Source organism: Rana temporaria, chromosome 2, assembly GCF_905171775.1.
Source record: "Rana temporaria chromosome 2, aRanTem1.1, whole genome shotgun sequence".
In the NCBI taxonomy this organism is placed as follows: Eukaryota; Metazoa; Chordata; class Amphibia; order Anura; family Ranidae; genus Rana; species Rana temporaria.
This window is the reverse complement of record NC_053490.1, coordinates 371748189-371770684: the sequence shown is the minus strand read 5'-3', so window position 1 is coordinate 371770684 and position 22496 is coordinate 371748189. Positions and strand designations below refer to the sequence as shown.

At 43.1% G+C, this 22496-nt stretch overlaps 1 protein-coding gene across 4 annotated transcripts in view; it reads left to right on the top strand.

Moving 5' to 3' along the window:
• Positions 1-3230: 3230 nt before the first annotated feature.
• SCUBE3 (signal peptide, CUB domain and EGF like domain containing 3) overlaps positions 3231-22496 on the top strand; it is a 159336-nt gene continuing 140070 nt past the window's right edge. For 3 of the 4 annotated variants that reach the window (XM_040337787.1, XM_040337786.1, XM_040337785.1), the window contains exon 1: positions 3238-3962. In XM_040337787.1, the coding sequence (XP_040193721.1) occupies positions 3842-3962 (121 nt within the window). In that variant the 5' untranslated portion in view covers positions 3238-3841. Of the gene's footprint in view, positions 3963-22496 lie in introns of all 4 variants that reach the window. The other variant, XM_040337788.1, reaches the window with a different exon arrangement.

The window sequence follows — 22496 nt, the reverse complement described above, 5'->3', positions numbered from 1 at the left end:
TTGCAAAATTCCTGTTGAAAACTATCACAGTGAATATTTGAACAGTATAAACATGATATGGAAAGACTGACAATACCTATAAAAAATAAATTTGCTTGAAATACACTTAGAAAGTCAATACAGCATGAAATGATCATCCCCTGATATTTACTGGCAGTCGTAAAAAAAAATCTCAGTTTTTTATAAACTGTCAGTAAATTTACTGGCTGTTGGCAACCCTGCTTAGTTCGTGTTTGTGGCACGACAATTGTGTACTGTTATGCCGCGTACACACGATCGGTTAAACCAATGAGAATTGTCTGATGGACCGTTTTCATCAGTCAAAACCGATCGTGTGTGGGCGCCATCGGTTATTTAACCATTGGTTTAAAAAAAGCCAACTTCTTTTAAATTTAACCGATGGATTCCTAACCGATGGGAAAAAAACGATCGTTAGTAGGCACAACCATCGGTTAAAAATCCATGCATTCTCAGAATCAAGTAGACGCATGCTTGGAAGTATTGAACTTCGTTTTATTCAGCACGTCGTTGTGCTTTACGTCACCGCGTTTTTTTAACCGATGGTGTGTAGGCGTGACGGACCATCAGTCAGCTTCATCGGTTAACCGATGAAAAAGGTCCATCGGTCCGTTCTCATCGGATGGACTGATCGTGTGTACGCGGCATTAGGAATAACAAGGACAGCCGCACTCTTGAACAATCGTTGCCTTTATTTAAAACAGGAACAGCACTACAAGTCACAGCAATCGAACCTCGGACAGCTGACGCGTTTCACACTATATCTAGTGATTAGTCATAGCCTGCACCTGGGATCTCTGTGGGGTGGATTTCTGCCAAGGTCTCCACCTGGAGCGGCCATCTCTCTTTGTGTACTGTTAGTATGCAAAACAAGATCCTGGCACATGCCCTTTTGACAAAAACTAGGCGATCGGTTGGCCAACAATCGTACCGTGTGTGCGAGGCTTTACTATGTAACTATGCTGACCTTGCAGATTTTTCACTTTGCAAGAAAATAATCCTTTAGCTTAGTGATTGTGGTGAAAATTAATTTTGCAAAGAATTCATATTCATAGGCAAAGAATCCCCAATCAAGTGCATGGATAATAAAAAAGAAAACAGTATTTTTGCTTACACATGATTGAAGTCAGCAGAGCTTTATTTCGTTCACCAAAGCTGGCCATGGATTTCGATTTATCTATGACCATTCCTGTTCAAAAGGAGTCAATCTAGTGATCGTCTCGAACGGCACTGCTGGAAAATGTGTGCTTGATTAGCACATGTGCAACCCATCAGTTGCAGCGATGATCATTGTATTCTGACAATGAAGGAGTCCCGCTGTCAGAACACAATAGCACAGCGTGGAGGATTCCTTCATCCACACCGAATGTGTGGATGGGGAATCTGTTTGTTTGCTGATCAAGAAAAAAAAAAAAACTGAACCATCTATGACCAGGGGAAAATTCCTTTGCAACATGAGCATTTGCCTTTAGTAAATCAACTCATATGAGCCGAAACTTGATGGATTCTCCTAGTGAGCACCAATTAGTTGATTAAAGCGGGAGTTCACCCGAAAAATTTTAACCTTAGATTGATGCTCGTTTTGTCTAGGGGAATCCGGTAGTTTTTTTTAAATCGAAGCAGTACTTACCGTTTTAGAGATGCATCTTCTCCGACGCTTCCGGGTATGGTCTTCGGGACTGGGCGTTCCTACTTGATTGACAGGCTTCCGACGGTCGCATCTATCGAGTTACGAGTAGCCGAAAGAAGCCGAACGTCGGTGCGGCTCTATACGGCGCCTGCGCACCGACGTTCGGCTACTTTCGGAAAATCGTGACGCGATAGATGCGACCGTCGGAAGCCAGTCAATCAAGTAGGAACGCCCAGTCCCACAGCCCATACCCGGAAGCGACGGAGAAGATCGCTCTCTAAAACGGTAAGTACAGCTTCGATTTAAAAAAAACTACCCGATTCCCCTAGACAAAATGAGCATCAATCTAAGGTTAAAAATTTTCATTTCCGAGTGAACCTCTACTTTAACAAAGATATCCCCCGTTTTTTTCTATATAGAAGGTAATAAGTATGGTTTCTTTAGAAAGGTATATTTTTTTTCCTTTGTTTGATGTAAAGCACACATTTTTTATAGGTTCCCCCAGTAACCACATAGCATACCCCCTCATTTAGCCATTAAAATGGCCTGTTGAAACAAGTGCCCTGTGTCGTCCACTTTCAATCATATTTAATCAAGTAAAGGAAATGTGTAATTAGAATCAGCTGCAGAAACAGTCTTTCCCTCTTCTTCCCGTGACCTTTAGCCTCCGCCCGTGGCAGATCTCCCCTGAGCTTGGCGTTGCACTGCATTATGTGCATCCCACACATTACAGACTGCTTAATCTAACCATTTGTAACCGTCTCCATTCTTCCCAACATCATATACGTTTGCCTACACATCCTTGTGCTAAAAGCATCTGGGCACACCGCGACAAGTATTAATAGCTAGGAACCTTAATTACATTTTTAAAAAAGCCTTCAAAACTACTTTTGAACTATTGCCCCATCGTCAAATAAAATAAATAGCAGAGCATCTGGAAAAACTTGTCTTCTTTCTTTTCGTTGCAGATGAAGCTATACAAACAAATATCGAAATCAAGAGGGAATTTACACTTTTTTTTTTAATCCATTCATCTTGGCTTTTTTTTTTCTTCAATCAAGCCTAAGGTAGAACCAGTTTGAACATGACAGGTAAACTTTCCTCCTGGCAAATACTGAATGGTAAATAATACTTAAAAAAAAAAAAAAAAGTTTTTTTTTTTTTCTTTTGCGCCACACACTTAGAGAAAGTAGAGCTGCGCCCTGCTAAAGAGAAAGATCAGGCGTAGCTGGAAAATCTAATATATATTCAACAAGGAGGAGCACTGAAGTTGACAGTATCATTTATATGCAACACACAGCTAAGAGTGGACAACCTCTGTCCAATGTATATTTTACAAGGTTGCGATGTTATAGCGTCAGCGGGAAAGTGGGCCACCTATAGACCTAAGATAAGTCCTTTTGGATTTAAAGGGCAGAGTCACGGAGCTGACAATCTAGTGCCCAATTAACATCCAGAGAGAGAGAGAGGAGAAATGCTAGAGCATCTATGGAAAGCAAAACTGTACAGGAGGAGCATACCTCCCTCCTTCCCCCCCTTCTCATCTTGGTCCCCCTCCTCATTCCCTCCCTCCCTCCTTCTCCGCACTCCTTCCTCCTTTCCAAGCAGGAACCTTTGTGTGTTGCAGCTGGTGAGGGGGGAGGTTTTGCTCTATCTTTTCAGTATACAGGCTCTTTTTTAACAGACAACACTTCTTCTGTCCTCAATACCCTACAGATCTATTTTTATCTTATTATTTTATTTTTTTTGTGTGGGAGTTACAAATCTGCCTTTGCTTCTCGTTTTCCATCACCTTTCTAAAATCATTTGAATTTTGCCAGCATCCAACTGATAAGTAATTTTTTTTTTATCGCTTGACTTTTTTCTTTTTTTTTTTTCATGATTGAATTAGTACTTTTTTTTACAATTATAATGCACAGAAAATTATTTCTGTATTAACGGCGCTTTAGAATTAGGTTTAAAAAAAAAAAATGCCAGAAAAGTAAACTTCATTGTTACTAAGGTACCGCTAAACGATATGGCACTTTTTTTTACTTGATTGGATTTAGGTGCTGTTTTTTTTTATTATTATAAATGCTGCAGAAGAAAATCATAGCGTTGAATGTTCTGGCAGATCATGTTTGACAGCAGAATAGACAGAGGTTCTGACCTACTGGTAGTTCAACTTTCGCTGTTTCTGTAAAGTAGCCAAATATGTATTTTTACTGTAGAGCGCACAGAACCGTTGCCATGGACGTACAATGGGACATGGTATACACGTTATTTTTGTTCCTGTTTCTCTACGGCCACATCAGTGTCAGCATAGCCAGCCAAGGTAAGACCTTCCTGGTGTTATTCACATGTTTGTATGACTTAACTACGCAGTTTAAAGCAACTCACTTGCCAGTGTAAACTGTCAGCTCTGTGGGTATGTGGGAATTTTCATGCTGGCTTTTTGTCACTTTGTGGGTTATATGCGATGAGCACCTTTGGGTTCATGGATAACTGACAATGTGCAAAGCGAGGCAGCCAATCAGCAGTCATCTTTCATGTCTGTTGACTTCTCCAAACTGATGGAAGGTAAATTCCTATGGGATGCATATTTTGTGCTGCTCTATAACTAAGCCTGCTTCTTTTGCTTTTATCTCAGTATGCTTTTTATAAATGTTGTCATGTTTTTGCTTTAATGTAATGATTTTCCTACATCAAAGTCGGCATATCAATTGTTTTTTATTCAGAGCTAGGTTTCACGTGATGCAGGTTAAAAGTTTCAGGAGGAGAGTAGATGCAAGAAGAATTTAAATTATTTGGAGGTTGTTTTCTCTATAATTATGTCTAATTGAATGGCTTGGTCATGTGTTGTTTTTATAATAGTCACTAACTTCATACATTTGCTGTTACCAGGTTAAATAAGTACACAATTTTATTGATTAAGCTTCAGATCCACATTACCTGCACTGTTTCTCTATTTCCTTTAAAAACCGTAAAGCCCTTGTCTCTAGAGAGGCACATAGTTAATATCAATTTAAACAACACCGCTGTTTCCTTTATAAAATGCTGTTTAAACATAGATGGTTTTCATTTTTGAATATCACCTTTGGCTATGAGAATCTTACACTGATACAGCTGTGCTATATTTCGGGATTGATATAAAACATGGTACACAAATTTATTAACACATAGCAGCCAATCAGAATTGACCTTTCAGCACTTTGGTTAGTTATTACATCCATGCTATTAACACTTGAAGATCGATCTATAGATACTGAGGGCAAGTGATACCCATAACAACCAATTAGATGTTGGATTTTCCTCTAACCTGAACTTTTAAGTAACTTGAAGTTATAGCTGGAATATGACTGATGGCTATAGGTATCATAGACAATTTCTTACCTCTCAATAAAGCATTATGGCTTTTGCAGGTTAGCAGTCCTTAGATGTGGTGGCTGTATTTGATTTATTTTTTCACGCTTTCTTTTTCTTTATTTTAACTTGGTAATCCTGCCATTAACTTACTTCCTGTCCGGGGGTGACAACCATAATGAGCAGGGTTGTCACCCTAGGACAGGAACTGTCTTAACACTACATACTGCTTCCCTTGCTTCCACATAACAAGGTGTTTTATAGTAGATTGAGATAGCTAGGAACAACATTGACTGATAACAGTCCAGAGGCAGAAGGTAGAGGAAGTTATCAAGTCACAAGGTTTTTGGTTGGATGAACAGATTGTTTTGCACTTGATGAACCGATATAATAAAATGCTTTCAATGGTATATTTAACAAACCAAAAGGCAACACATAAAATACATTTAATGGTAGACCTTTCATATATATAAGTTGTTTGGCAATGTGTCATCATACAGTTCAGAGGTCTCAGGTATATTACATTACTGACTATCTATCGTCATACTTCGGCAATTGCACATCGTATATTTGTACATAGAAAAGATCTTGTAACCTATGTAGTTGGGTTATTTTTACTATATTATTGTTACTTTTCAGTCTACCATGCATGCTGCTTGCTATGCCTAGTACTCGGTGACTATGTATACGGTTGATTATACAGCATCTAAATCACATATAGACATTCTGCTCCAGCTTTGTTCTGACCTTTGAAGTAGATTCATGAGGGCTGAGCTAGCCTATGATGTGTTTTCTACCGCTGTTATGAGGCCTCTTGTTATTTTTTGACATTTTTTAGCTATGACTGTGGATGTTTAGTGGGGTGGGGGAAATCTCAGCCCAAGGTTCAGGGCCAGAGGCGAGCGGTCTGGGGTGGCGGGGGCTACAGAATAAGATCTTGGTCTCCATAAAAAGCTGTGGGTACGTCATATAATTAAAAACAGCAACTAGGAAAATGACCATGAGGTACAAAGTAAAGACATTCCTGTAAAATGTGCTCATTATAGAGATTACAGATACATCTGATATCAGTACTTATTACATTACATATCATATTACACAGTAATAATGCACAGCCTAACCACACACACTTTTTTTTTACAATCTTTCTTTAGTAATTCAACGAGAAATGTGAAGAAAGCAGTAAACCTTCTCAGCCAATCAGAACTTAGTTTTCCATTTAGTCTTTTTATTTATTCTGAACTGCTAAAGGTCAACATCTGATTGGCTCCTAAGATCACTGTATACCACTGCTCTTGTTGTGAACCAGCAATACTACTTGTTGTCACTTTCACTTAGGATGGTCCTAAACTGGCAGATCTCTCGCAGGTAACATATTGGGAAGACAGACGCGCTCCACCTTGTTGAAATCCGATGCAGTTTCTTTTGTGAAATATTTAAGGCACAGTGAAATAACCACATAACCATCAGAGAAACATTTCCAACATGCTTGATATCTCTTGCTTGTTATAAGAGAAACATGGAGTTTAAAAAAAAAAAAACCTACATACTCATCTAAGTGGATGTAGCATTGATCTGATGCTGCATCTGCCCCTAGAGAACTGAGTGATCAAAGACCGCTAATCACTCAGTTCATGGTTTTCACTGAGCAGAGAGATGGTGACTGTCAGTCACCGGCTCTCTGCTTTGCCCCTCCAGCACTCACTGGAGCAACAGGTTATGGATGGGGAAAGAAGGGCTGGCTCAGGCTTTCAGTGGCATGCTGAGAGCAAGAGCAAGCTGCGGGACCAGATATCTGGGTGGATATTAAAGTCTGTATCTCTCCGAAGCCTGGACCAGTTGAGTGAAATCAGCTGACAGCAGATTTTGGCCTGCTGTCGGCTAAATGCAGGTCACAGGAGTGCAAACCGAGATGTACTCCTGTGACTTACAGGAGAAGTATGGCCATTGACCAAAAGAGCTTTGGCCCTACTTCTAGTTTAACCCTTCATAAACCAGATTAACATAATGAATGTGTTTATCAGTCAAAAAGCATGTAAAAGTATGCAGTATATACATCTTATTCTTTTACAGATCTTTTATTAGAGAATGCTAAAGGAAGGTACCCTAACTGGGTTTAAGGTACCTTACTTACAAAGTTTGCAAAAGTACAAGTGTGGTTGTCACTCGTTAAGTTTGCAATTACAAAACAGTAGCAATAGGTTCAGAATCCATTCTTAGGAAGGACTCTAAAGTGTGTGGTTGATTCTTCACAACATTCTTTAGGTAAGTGGTAACAATCCCATGAGGTATATCCATTGTAAACAGATTGGACTGGATCAATGGGATCTCCTTTGAAACCAAAGTAGGTTAGTACCTTTGCAAACAATAGGACATGTTCTCATCTGCAAACATGTTCTTGCATGCTGAGAAACCTCCACCACTTAAAATGTATAACAGTGTATATATGCTCAAGATGTAAAATCATATATTCCTTTCCACATTGTATTTAAATTATTTCTAGTCTACGCCTATTAATCTCAACAAAGATTGTAAACCTATTTTGTGAGGTTCCCCACAAATTAACCTTCGTGGAATCTGTGACATGTATTTACTATGCCCTGTGAATGTGCACTGGTGTGTCACACATTTCACAGAGCCTGCCTTCATAAATACAGAGGCGCTGAGAAAGGAGTTGGAGTCAGTGGAGGGGTTTCATCAGATTAGGCGACCCGTCAGAATGTGTAATGGAAGTGAAATTCTGGTGCCGCCATCTTGCTACACCCCGCACTCCTCCATAGTAAGGATACACTGAGAAGGTAGAAAGCGGACATCTTATTACACCCACCGGAGTTTTGCATTTTACACGTATTTTTAACAGTAAAGTGAGTTTATATAGTGAAATACAGTACTTAGAACTTTGTGTAAATGTTTAGATGTTGAATTTTAAAAGCAGCAAACTTCTTTGAGATTAGCAAACCTATAAGAAGAGCAGGCTTGCCGCTGCTTTAAAATTTCAACCAGTCAGACGGAGTTCTAAGTACTCTATTTCACTATATAACCTCAGTTTACTGTTAAAAATACATGTAAAATGCAAAACTCTGGTGGATGTAACAAGATGTCCGGTTTCCCCCTTCTCAGTGTATTCTTACTATGGAGGAGTGCGGGGTGTAACAAGATGGCGGCGACGGGATGTCACTTCCGTTACACATTCTGACGGGTCGACAAATATGACGAAACATAAGAATCCCTGATTTCTGGCAGCAAGGCACCATGGGATATGTAATCTTTAGAAACTGAAAGTAAACAGCAGAGGAGAAGCTGCAAAGCATGCAGGGAATCCAGGAAGACGTGGAAAGAAATGGATAGCAGACAGGCTGAACTCACAACATGAAAGAAGATTTTATACTGTAAAATCAAAGTAAATGTCTTGACCACAGAACTCCTTTAAGAGTGGTTGTTCCCTGTTCGCCACCGAGAAAATTAATTATGGAAAGAGAGGTTTTAGTGAAAGTGAATGATGGGAAGGAGCTGATTCATTGTACAAATCCATAGGAAAATCTTATTGTAGTTGGGGGGGGGGGGGGGCATTCTTCCAAGGCAACCAGCCCTTTACCACTATGGTGATGCCCTGATGCTTTCTGGTGCAAATATTGGTATCCAGCTAACAATCTGAATACTGCCTGCAATGACTTGCCTTTCCTAAAGAAAATACAAGCTTCCTGGCTGTAATGCTGATCCAACAACTTGGATACTTTAAAGTGATTGTAAAGGCATCTCTATCCAGTGATGTTGTAGGATTGTCTCAGCTGCCTTGGACTCCTCTCCCCATTGCTTGAGACAACAGAATGGTGCCATTGGCTCCCACTGCTGTTAATCAAAGTCAGTCAGCCAATGAGGAGAGATGGGGGGACTCAGATACATGTCTAAATGATTACACAGAGCTGCTACTCGCCTCAGGTGCCCCCATAGCAAGGAGGGAGGGGCCAGGAGAACCGAAGAGGCACCCGAGAAGAGAAGGATCCAGGCTGCCTTGTCCAAAACCACTACACAGAGGAGGTAAGTATAACATGTTTATTATTAAAAAAAAAAAAAAAACAAGACTTTTCAATCACTTTAAGTTAATGACTTAGCGCAGGTATAAAGATACACATCACTCTAGCTTGAATTGGAAGTTCAGTCAAACACTAACTATACTTAAATCTACCCCACTCCCATTCTAAGCTTATTCTATCTACCCTATGAAAGAAAAGATCTGTATACTTACCTATGCTGAGGGTGCTCCGATTCGGTCACATGATCGGGTCCCAGTGCCAGCTTGAGTGTAGGGTAGGAACAGCCAACAACAGATGTCCAATAGTAAACCTATGGGTGATGTCACTGCCCAGGCTCTGCTATCTTTGTCGGCGATCTCTCTTCTTCACTGAAACTGGCGCTGGGACCAAATCATGTGTCCGGACTGGAACTGCTTCAGAATGGGTTAGTATACCGATCTTTCCCTTACAGGGTAGATAGAATAGGCTTAGAATGTGGGTGGGAGTAGATTTCTGTTTTATTAGTGTTTGACTTAACTTCCACTTTAAGGAGCAGCAAACTTGTTTCAGGTTAGTGACTCAAAAAGTATTAAAGCTTAAGTTTCGTAAAAAATATGTCCTATGTCTGATTGACTGCTGTATAGTGTAGAAATCTTCTCCAGCACTGCAGGGTTTAACATCAGCTTCTGCAGTTCCACAGAGTTGTGCCACTCGCCCGCCCCCCGATGCCCGCCTCCTCCATTTATAGAACTCTTACTATTCTTTTCCCAGAATGTAAAGCGTTCTGTAAATGGAGGACAAGTAGGTGGATGAATGACAGGATCTGTCTCCTCCAGTCACAGAACACTTATTATTCTAGAAAATAATAGTATGAGTTCTATAAAACAGCAGAGGTAGGTAGGTAGAAGGGGCGGGCAAGTGGCACAACTATTACCTTCACAGCTGCTGTTAACCCTAGCAGCGCCGCAAGATCAGTGTTGTAGGGAGGACCAGACACATTTCATTACAGGTAGGTTATGTCCCTGGTGCTGCATAATAAAATAAAATGAACTGAAGGCAGCCAGACAGCTATTATTCATTAGAAATTTGGCAACAACCGCCTACATGTTTCTCTTATTATGTTTTTTTTAGACATAATTTAGGTACATTACGCGAAACTTTAGCAGAAGTATAGCTGTTAAGCCTCGTACACACGATCCGTCCATCCGATGAGAACGGTCTGAAGGACCGTTGTCATAGGTTAACCAATGAAGCTGACTAATGGTCCGTCGCGCCCACACACCATTGGTTAAAAAACCGATTGTGTCAGAACGCGGTGACGTACAACACAACGACGTGCTGAAAAAAACGAATTCAATGCTTCCAAGCATGCGTCGACTTGATTCTGAGCACGCATGGATTTTTAACCGATGGTTGTGCCTACTAACGATCGGTTTTGACCTATCGGTTAGGAATCCATTGGTTAAATTTGAAGCAAGTTGGCTTTTTTTAACCTATGGATAAATAACCTATGGGGCCCACACACGATCGGTTTTGACCGATGAAAACAGTCTATCAGACCGTTGTCGTCTGGTTTACCTATCGTGTGTACGTGGCCTTAATCTATTCCTAGAATCCAATGAGGGTTAAATGTGTCGGATATGATAGAAGGATTTTGTAATGTAACATCTCTACTTTTGTTGCAGTTGTCTTTTTTTGTGAAGCAACTCTAAAAAATTTAAACTTTACCTGATTAAAAAGAATAACGGTGAACAAACTGGTACCAAGCTGGTATCATAAAACACAGGACCTTATTTTCAGAGTTACAATAATCTTCTTGACAAGCTCCCTGAAATATCCAAACCCTTTCTTTCTCTAGCTGAGGAAATCAAACGTTATTAAGAAAGAAGTAGAAGACACAGCCCGGAATCGTCTGCTCTAGGTATCACCAGTGGCGGCTGGTGCTCAAAATTTTTGGGGGGGGCGCAAACGAAAAAAAAAATATTGCAGCCTCACTGTGCCCATCACATGCAGCCACTGTGCCATCAAACTCAGCCACTGTGCCATGCCACCAAATGCAGCCACTGTGCCATCAATTGTCACCACTGTGCCATGCCATCAAACAGCAACTGTGCCATCAATTGTCACCACTGTGCCATGCCATCAAACGCAGCCACTGTGCCATCAATTGTCACCACTGTGCCATGCCATCAAACGCAGCCACTGTGCCATCAATTGTCACCACTGTGCCATGCCATCAAACGCAACCACTGTGCCATCAATTGTCACCACTGTGCCATGCCATCAAACGCAGTCACTGTGCCATCAATTGTCACCACTGTGCCATGCAACACAGCAACTGTGCCATCGATTGTCACCACTGTGCCATGCCATCAAACGCAGCCACTGTGCCATCAATTGTCACCACTGTGCCATACCATCAAACGCAGTCACTGTGCCATCAATTGTCACCACTGTGCCATGCCATTAAATGCAGCCACTGTGCCCCTCAACTGTTGCCACTGTGCCAATTGTCACCACTGTGCCCTTTAATTGTCACCACTGTGCCCCATGATGCCACTGTGCCCATTGTCACCACTGTGCCCCATGATGCCACTGTGCCCATTGTCACCACTGTGCCCCATGATGCCACTGTGCCCATTGTCACCTCTGTGCCCTTTGTCACCACTGGGCCCCATGATGCCACTGTGCCAATTGTCACCTCTGTGCCCTTTGTCACCACTGTGCCCCATGATGTCACTGTGCCCCTTTCCCTGTAAAAAGCACTTACCTGAGGATTCCATGTGCTCCCTCGATGTCTTCTGCCGCTGTGGTGAAGCTTCAGCCAATCAGGTTCCTGATAACCAGAATCCGGGAACCTGATTGGCTGAAACGGCCGTTTGTCTTATACAATGCCATGCCATCAAACGCAGCCACTGTGCCATCAATTGTCACCACTGTGCCATGCCATCAAACGCAACCACTGTGCCATCAATTGTCACCACTGTGCCATGCCATCAAACGCAGTCACTGTGCCATCAATTGTCACCACTGTGCCATGCAACACAGCAACTGTGCCATCGATTGTCACCACTGTGCCATGCCATCAAACGCAGCCACTGTGCCATCAATTGTCACCACTGTGCCATACCATCAAACGCAGTCACTGTGCCATCAATTGTCACCACTGTGCCATGCCATTAAATGCAGCCACTGTGCCCCTCAACTGTTGCCACTGTGCCAATTGTCACCACTGTGCCCTTTAATTGTCACCACTGTGCCCCATGATGCCACTGTGCCCATTGTCACCACTGTGCCCCATGATGCCACTGTGCCCATTGTCACCACTGTGCCCCATGATGCCACTGTGCCCATTGTCACCTCTGTGCCCTTTGTCACCACTGTGCCCCATGATGCCACTGTGCCAATTGTCACCTCTGTGCCCTTTGTCACCACTGTGCCCCATGATGTCACTGTGCCCCTTTCCCTGTAAAAAGCACTTACCTGAGGATTCCATGTGCTCCCTCGATGTCTTCTGCCGCTGTGGTGAAGCTTCAGCCAATCAGGTTCCTGATAACCAGAATCCGGGAACCTGATTGGCTGAAACGGCCGTTTGTCTTATACAATGAGCGCAGATTGCCTGCGCTCAGAGTATAGACAGCTGAGAGCCGGAGAAAAGCCTATCAGAGCCGCTATTCGGGTAACCGGTGTCCTGCATCCGGTTATCTGAATAGACCAGGCAGCGCTGGCAACCAACAATAACATACATTTGTGCATTTATGCACAAATGTGTGTTATTTATTTGCGAGAGGGGGTGGCGCTGCAGCGCCCTCTATAGACGGCCGCCAGAACTGCGGCTAAAATGTCAAAATGACATTTTAGCCGAATAAAAGTTCTTAAAGGGCCCTTTTTTTTTTTTTTTTTTTTGTGACTGTGGGAGGGGGGGCGGCGCCCGTGCGTCCCTATGGACGGGCCGCCACTGGGTATCACAATATATAGGTTGGATCAACAAAGCTTAAAAGAGAAGTGCAGGGGAAAAGAAGAAACAATCATACTCTGTGTGGCTGCAGCATCAATCCGATGCTGCAGCTGTCGCTCGCCAGCTCTAAGACTGAGAATTGAGTGGCCACATGACTGCTATACACACAATTCTAGATCTACACTGAGCAGAGAGCGGTGATGTGTCAGTCACTGGCTCTTTGCTCTGCCCTGCCTCACTGGAGCATGGAACTGTGGTAGGGAGGCTGAGCCAGCTGCTGGTCAGGTATCTGGGTGGATCCCAACATTATTGTCGGCATCCCTGCAGAACAGTGATGGCTCATCCATATGGGGCGCATGGGTGACGCCCCCTATCCATGTTTCCGGCCCCCTAATCTACACGCGGGGTGCCAGACGCATGGATTTCAATGTTTTTTTTTGTTTGAAGCACATGATTAGAGCCTGAGGCTCTAATTGGCTTAAAAAAAGTGTGGACCCGATTGGCCAGGAAGTCTTAGGAATTGGGTCTCAGTCAGGACCCACTTGCTGTTGGGCCTGGAGGAGAAGCAATGGCCCCAAAGTGTGGAGCTGAAGCCTGAATCCATGTCTGCCTGCCTGGTAAGGAGGCCCCTCATTCCCATCCATCTCCCACGCATTTCCGTTCGTCTCCCATGGGGGGGGGGGATCACTGCATTCCTGTAATCTCCCGCAGGAGGAGGGGGATTGCTGCATTCCCGTACATCTCCAGTCGGGTGGTTGGCGTTGGTTTGCCAGCCCTCCTCTAAATATGAAGCACCAGCCACCACTGCTCTGTGACTGGCTCTGTGATGTCACTTGACAGTGGGCTTTAGCACTCCTGTGACCCACATGAGAAGTATGGCCTAACGAGCTTTGGCCTTATTGTAAAGGTAAATGAAAAAAATAACAAACACAATTTTCTTGTTTTTCTCGGGTCCCCTACCTGTGCTCCTGGTCCAGTCCAATCCAGTCAAATCGCAAGACAAGTCACACCGGTGTAACCGGGGGCTAAACCTAATTTGCCACATAGTTGCCCACTTTTTTTTTTTTTCTTTTTTTTCCCACTTCAGACTCAACCAGAGAAAAAAAACAAAGAAACGAGGAGAGGACCATGCTCCTGGCCCAGACTTCACTTGCCCGTATAATCTCCTCTATGGTTTCGCATCATAAGTGGTTCATATTCATTTAATTAATATTTGATTTATTTTCTTTTTTCTTTTATTTCTTTTTTTTTTTCTCTCTTCATACACAACAGTTATTAAAACAAACAAAAAAGGGAGGAAGAAAGAAAAAAAAAAGACAAAAAAACAAAGCAACAATCCGAATCCGAGTGGAAAATGATTACCATCTCTGGGTCATCCGGAAGTTCATTATTTGTGATTTCTCAGATTTTTTGTCTGATCTCCCTCCAGTATCTTCTTATTTTAGGGCAAATCCACCAGACGTGGGCCATAGAGCCAACTTCGCCACAACCCCTCCAACATAGTTGTGATGTGGTTCCTGAGAATTTATGTAATTTGTCCGGCGTAAGATACCAGCAAACTAAACATTTATAGTTTAGTTCTCTAGTATCATTGTTTATTGAGGTCTCGTGAACCCTTGTTATTATTTGATTAATCTCAAGCTCGTTTACCCGTGAACCCAGCTCCTCCTCCCATCTCTCAATGAATGGCAGGGCATTCTGTGTTCTTGTTTTGTTTAAAATCTGATATATTTTAGAAATTATGCCCTTTTCGATCTTCCCCCTCGCATAATTTTTCGACGGGCAGAAGGTTTGTCTCTGCTCTAACCGGTTGAGGGAGGCTATCAAAAAAATGTTTTAGTTGTGCATAGTTGCCCAATTAAACAGTGCATAGCTTTGTGTCATCTGCAAACACTAAATTGGTACTTTTAATCCCAGACCCAATATCATTTATAAATATATTAATAAGTAAGGGTCCCAACACTAAACCTTGGAGTACACCACTAACAACCTTAGACCATTCAGAGTATGAATCATTAACTACTACTCTCTGAATATTGTCTTTTAGGAAGTTTTCTATTCATTTATGGCCGGTTCACACTGGGGCGACTCGTCAGGCGACTCAGCCGCCTGACAAGTCGCGTCCCATTCTATTCAATAGAACCGTTCTAATAGGAGCGACACAAGTCTCTCCGACTTACAAAAAGGTTCTTGTACGACTTTGGGGGCGACTCGGGGCGACTTGCATTGACTTCTTTATATAAGTCATTTTGCAAGTCGCCTCTGAAGTCGTCTTCAGGACGCCTTGCCGAGTCGCCCCCGTGTGAACCGACTCTTACAAATGTAATTTTCTAAGCCTGTAGACTTTACTTTACACATTAGCCGTGTGTGGGGAACTGTGTCAAATAATTTAGCAAAAGCCAAGTATATATAATGGGCCGGATTCACATACTGGAGCGCATCTTTATGCCAGCGTGGCGCATCTCATATGCGCTACGCCGACGTAACACAGAGAGGCAAGCACAGTATTCACAAAGCACTTGCTCCCAACGTTGCGCCGGCGTAACGTAAATTCCTCGCCGTAAGCCGGCCTAATTCAAAGTAGGTGGTAGTGGGCGTGATACATTTAAATGAACCGTGACCCCATGCAAATGATGGGCCGAACGAACGGCGCATGCGCCGTCCCGTAGACGCTTCCCAGTGCGCATGCTCAGAATCATGTCGGAACGAACGCCTAAGATACGTCGAATCACTGAACGTAACCTACGCCCAGCCCTATTCACGTAGTACGGCTGTTCCGTGGTCCATACCTTTGCATGGAATGCGCCTCCTATATGTAGAAAAACTTTACACCGGACGTACGCCTTACGTAAACGGCGTATATTACTGCGACGGACGCAAGTACGTTCGTGAATTGGCGTATCTCAGTCATTTACATATTCGACGCGTAAATCAATGGGAGCGCCCCTTGCAGCAAGCGTAAATATGCGCCCAAGATACGCCGGGGTAGGAAAGTTAAGTCGGTCGGAGGAAGCCTATTTTCAGGCGTATCTAGTTCTATGGGCACGGCGCATAAATACGACGACGCACATTTACACTTACGTGGCGTATCTGTACATACGTCGTCGTAAGTGTTACGTGAATCCGGCCCAATATATCTATAGCCATTCATTTGTCTAAAGTTTTGCTTGTCTCCTCATAAAAAGAAATGTAATTTGTTTAACAACTTCGGGTCTTTTCTATCTTCCTTATCATATAAGGTAAACAAACAGGTCTACTTGGTAAAGACTTTGACACCTTTTTAAATATAGGCACTACGCTGGCCTGTCGTTAAAGCAGTATTCCACCCACAATTTTTTTTCTTTAAAAGTTAGCAGCTACAAACACTGTAGCTGCTGACTTTTAATAAGCACACTTACCTGTCCAGGGAACCCGGCCCGCCGAGGCCGATCCATCCATCAGGTCGAGTGTGACGCCCCCATTCTAAGTAACGGAAACCGGCAGTGGAGCCTTATGGCTTCACTGCTCATTTCCTACTGCGCATGCGCGAGTCGTGCATCGCTTCATGAATGGCCAGCTTGTCTTCTGGGACACACACAGTTCCCAGAAGACACAGGCAAGGGAGGAAGTGACCTAGGGGCTCCGTGGTTTAGGAAGTGGCAAATTAGGTTGACTGCATAGCAACAGAGTGTTTCTTGGAAGTTAAAAACATTTTTTTTTTTTCAGTTTGTTTCCATGAGTGTTTTAATGAAAAAAATAATTCAGGGTGGAACTCCACTTTAAAGAGCCCCTGAAAAATTTGAAACAATGGCTTTGAAATGACAGAGCTCAGTTCTCTTAGGGCATGTGGGTATATGCCATCTGATTCAATTTTATTTTGTTTAAATGTTTCTGGAGCGGACTGGCGCGTACACTCGGAATTTCCAACATCAAACGTTGGATGGTAGCTTGTTGTCGGAAATTCCGACTGTGTGTAGGCTCCATCGGACATTTTCTGTCGGAATTTCCGACAACAAAAATTTGAGAGCTGGTTCTCAGATTTTCTAACAACAAAATCCATTCTCATCATTTCCGATTGTGTGTGGACAATTCTGATGCACAAAATTCCACGCATGCTCTGAATCAAGTACGAAACGGAAGCGCTCGGTCTGGTAAAACTTGTGTTCGTAATGGAGATAGCACATTCGTCACGCTGTACGGACTGAAAAGCACGAGGCTGAAAAGCACAAATCGTCTCTCACCAAACTTCTACTAACACGACTGGTATTGAACTTCCCTTTTAATAGAGCCGTTGTACGTGTTTATACGTGACCGCGTTCTTGGCGCAAAGTCATCCGGAAGTTAAGCCCCCTCCTCCTTCCACCCGCCACTGAACCATTCACAAAGCACAGCGCACTTCGCACATGCGCAGTCGGGAACCAGCTGTGAAGCCGCACTGCCGGGTTCCCTCACCCTAAATTGCGGCGGCAGCACCCAAAAGCCGACTGAAAAATCAGCTCGGGTGAAGACACCACTGGCACAGAGCTGAGGAAGGTATTTAATTAATGTGTCTTCTCTATTTCCCCAGTCACCAACTCAAAATCATCTAATAAAAGGCTGACATTCTCAGACCTGGCCTTTTTATTATTAATAATTTTGAAGAAATATTTTGGGGTTTGTCCTACTTTCTTTTGTAATCTCTTGTTCGTTTTGAATTTTTGCAACCTTGATTTCCTTATTACATATCCTGTTATATTGGGCCAGATTCATAGAAAAAGTACGCCGGAGTATCTGCTGATACTCCGGCGTACTTTCAAATTTGCCGCGTCGTATCTTTATTTGTCATTCACAAACAAAGATACGACGGCTTTTGGCTAAGATCCGACAGGCGTACGGCTTCGTATGCCTTCGGATCTTAGGTGTAATTTTCCGGCGGCCGATGGGTGGAGTTTGCGTCGTTTTCCAGCGTCGGGTATGCAAATTAGCTGATTACGGCGATCCACGAAGATACGCGCGTTCGTCGCAATCTCTTACGTCGTCGCTAGTCGGTTTTTCCCGTCGCAAACATAAGCCTGCTTTTTCATGGCTTACATTTAGACAGCCCATGTTAAAGTATGGCCGTCGTTCCCGCGTCGAATTTCAAAATGTTTTTTTCTTTTGCGTAAGACGTCCGGGAATACGAAAGTACATTACGCACGTCGCCGTTCAAAAAACACGTCGGGGCGCTGTAATTTTGCGCAAAGCATGGCGGGAAACTTCCTAACGGAGCATGCGCAGAACGTTCGGCGCGAGAACGCGCCTAATTTAAATGGTACACGCCCCATTTGAATTAGACGGGCTTGCGCCGGACGGCTTTACGCTACGCCGTCGCAAGTTTACACGTAAGGTAAGTGCTTTGTGAATCAAGCACTTGCGGCGGCGTAACGTAAAGGGGATACGTTACGCCGCCGTAAATATTTGTGAATCTGGCCCATTGTTTGTAACTTTTAAATGATGATAGTGTTCCTTTATTATTATATTTTTTTCAAATGTTCTTATTATATATAGTTTTTTCAACATTGGAGTTTTATTTTTAGCACTTTAAACCTATTGTCAATGGGAATATATTTTGCTTCGTTTTCAAGTTGCTTTTTACATTGCCCTCCGCTCTCGTCTCTGTCCTGCAGATGATTGTGTTCCCTAGCCATGCAAGCGCAGTCCACTTTCTCTCTCTGGGAGTGTGAAAGAGTGCAGACTGCGTTGGTAGAAAACAAAGCTGAGTGCTTGTTTGTAAGTTGCTGGGGCCATGTATCCATTGCTTGGTATGTCCTGCTATCTGCAGGATGGAGAAGGCAATGAAATAAGCATATACAAACGGAAGGATGCCACGCTAAAATGACAAAGAAATAAAGTCCCATAAGTATTATAGTCCAAGTAGAAGTGATATAGTCCAATCATGAAACTAGTAGATCACTTCAAGCAAAATGTGAGGGATTAATAGGTAGATTCAGTAAGAGTTAGGTCGGCTTATCAGTAGATAAGCCGACCTAACTCAGAATCTACGCCGACTTATGTTTAAGCGTATGCTCAAACAGAGATACGCTTAAACATATCTAAGATACGACGGCTTGCGCCGTCCTATCTTAGATTGCAATATTTCGGATGGCCGCTAGGTGGCGCTTCCATTGCGATTCAGGAACGTACGCCCGGCCGACGCAGTACTTTTACGCCGTTTACGCAAGAGATAGGCCGCGTAAAGTTAGAGCTGGGCCCTAGTTGGAATAGTAATGTCAAGTATGGCCGCCGTTCCCGCGTCCAAATTTTTTTACGTCGTTTGCGTAAGTCGTCCGTGAATCGGGATTTACGTAGTTTACGTCCACGTCGAAATCAATAGGCCCGTGCGGCGTACTTAGCCGCAATGCACACTGGGGAATGTAGGCGCCCGGCGCATGCGCAGTTCACTAAAAACGTAAAAAACGGAAGGTCAAGCCCCATTAACATACAACACGCCCCCCTCAAACACATTTGAATTAGGCGCCCTTACGCCCGCCGATTTAGGCTACGCCGCCGTAACTTAGCAGGTAAGTACATTGTGAATCATGTACTTGCCTCGCTAACTTATGGCGGCGTAGCTTAAATTCCTTAAGCTACGCCACCGCAAAGTTGCGGCAATGTTACTGAATCTAGCTATAAGTGTTCAACATATATGAAAAAACACTTTGATAGTGAATCATGTAAAGATATGCAGTAGTGAAATCCACTAACAAGTGTGCCTGGCCCCCAAGTTGGGATACAGAAAGATAGTACTCCAGCTCAATACTACATACTGCTAATGCGTTAAAATGTTCTGTTTAGATATTTAAAGTGGGTGCAAACCTGATTCATGAAATCTGACCTGGGCACATATATCTGTAGTGTTTACTTATGTCTCTCCAAAGCTCTAAGGCCGTGTACACACGGTCGTTCCAAACCGATGAGAATGGACCGAAATTCAGTTTCATCGGTCCAAACCGACCGTGTGTATGGCCCATCGGTCTGTTGTCCTTCAGTTCAAATTTCACAAACAGTAGAAGGGTCTTAAAGGGGCATTAAATACCAGGATTGCATTACATACAGAGTGCAGAGTTCATGGGGTTACACACAGAGTACAGAGTGCAGAGCTGTCACTTGTAAACATAGAAACCAGACTTCTGTGTTTACAAGTGATTGTGGTGAGCATGCGCCAAAGGGTCTGAGCCAGAGGTGGTGGAACTGAGTTCCCCCAAGTTCCCCCTGAAAAAAAGCCCTGAGTATAACATGTTTGTTATTTAAAAAAAAATGTATTATAATGTATATTTTAATAAAAATACCTTGTCCTCAAAGTAGAATTCCAGGCTATTGCTAACTAAGCTTAAATCTGCTCCCACCCCAACTCCTTTTCTAATTACCCCAAAAAATGAAGATACTTATACCTACCCTTTCTCAGGGTGCTCTGGTCTGGTTATGTGATCCCTCCAATGGCTTCAAGGAAGAGGTTAGAGTGTCAACAATGGCTGGATTGCCTGTGAAGTGACGTCACCCGTAGGCCCCTTTCACGTGGGGTGGGCTCCGCCAGAGCCGCCTGCTCAGCGGGAAATCTGTCCGCTGATCCCCACTGAAAAGGCAGGTGGCTAGTCTGTGTCTGTTCGACTTATGCAGAGCAGAATCAGACCGCTCTCCTCTATGAGCAGTTGCATGTAAATGGACCGCTTGTCTGTTTACCCCTGACTGCCATCTGATCAGATCTGCCAAACCAGACAGATGCCCATCTGTCTGTTTTTAGCAGACAGGATTGGATCAGATGTTGGCGGGTGTAAACAAACACAAAGGACCATTGACATCCACCGCTCTATAGCGGGCAATGGATTATCTGATTGAGTCCGCCTGAAAAACTGACAGGCAGACCCAATCGGTCCACCCGTTTGAAAGGGTCCTTATTATTATTATTTCATTTACTTATATTGCGCCATCAATTTACTCAGCGCTTTACATATATGCTTACTATGGGGCATCAGTTGTCGCTTTCCCTCCTCTCCCCTGAAGCTGGACGCTGATCGAAAGCGGATCAAGTGACCAGACTGGAGCGTCCTGAGAACAGATATGTATAAATTAGGAGGCGGTGAGAGCAGCCCTTAACGTAGTAATAGCCTGGAGTTCCATTTTAATCCTGCATTTTCTCAAAATGAACATAATATTGCAGCAAGTTTTGTTATTTTTTGTTACACTGTAACAAAAATAAGCAAAGGAGTTGAAAGGATGTTGACACATAAAATATCGCTAAAAGTCAAGCTGATAATGACGCACATTAACAAAAACATATCAGGAAAAGGGGATTTACCCATGACACACACACACAGGATTTGCAGAGTCTTATGTGTTTTCCAAAGAAAGAGCAAAGCAGTCGTTTTTTCATTTAACCACTTCATTTTTTGGCACTTTCACCCCCTTCCTTCCTGCCCAGGCCAATTTTGAGCTTTCAGTGCTTTGTCTTTTTTTTTTGGGGTATTTAATTTACCACTGTATTTTTTATATTTTGCTAAACAAATGAAAAAAGACCAAAAATTTTGAAAAAAGACCAAAAATTTTGAAAAAAAATGTTTCTGTTATAAAATTTAGCAAATAAGTAATTTTTCTTCTTTACTAATGTGCGCTGATGAGACTGCACTGATGGACACAGATAGGCTACATTGATGGGCACTGATGAGGCAGCACTGATGGCCACTGATGAGGCAGCACTGATGGGCACTGATAGGCTGCAATGATGGGCACTGATGAGGTGGCACTGATGGTCACTGATAAGGCGGCACTGATGAGGCTGTACTGATAGGCGGCACTGATGGGCACTAATGAGGAAGCACTGATAGGCTGCAATGATGGGCATTGATAGGCGGCACTGATGGGCATTGATAGGTGGCACGGATGGGCCCTGATAGGATGCAATGATAGAACTGCACTGATAATTCCCTGATTATCAATGTAAACAATGTGCTGACAGGCATGCTGGTTGGTTTCCTCACACAGAGACAGCGTGGGAGGAAAGGACTGCCGATAACCGGCAAAGTCTGTTTACATGTGGTCAGCTGTGATTGGACACAACTAATAACATGGTAAAGGTGATTGGCCCTTTACGGCAATCTGTGATCAGCTGTGTCCATCACAAAGTGCGACGGATGTGTGCCCCAGGGGCAGCGCAGGAGGCGGGGATCTGGGAGGACGTCCATAGCAATATAGCGAGGTCGGGAAGTAGTTAAAGCACAAATTTTCAGGAAAAAGTACAGTTTAACGAATAAAAAGATAAAAGATGGTGTTAGTTTACATCCTTTATCTTTTGTTATACGTTGTGATTTTATTGTATGCAATTGTATTTATATTTTAATAATTCAATAAAATATTTGAAACGAAAAGATGGTGTTAGTAATAGATATCTAACATGTCACGCTTTAAAATTGCGCACGCCCATGGAATGGCAACAAACTATGGTACATTAAATTATCCACAGACAAAAACAGGAGGTCGGGTGCTAGAATTATTGCTCTCCCTCTGATGTTCGTGACGATACCTCACATGTATGGTGCAATCA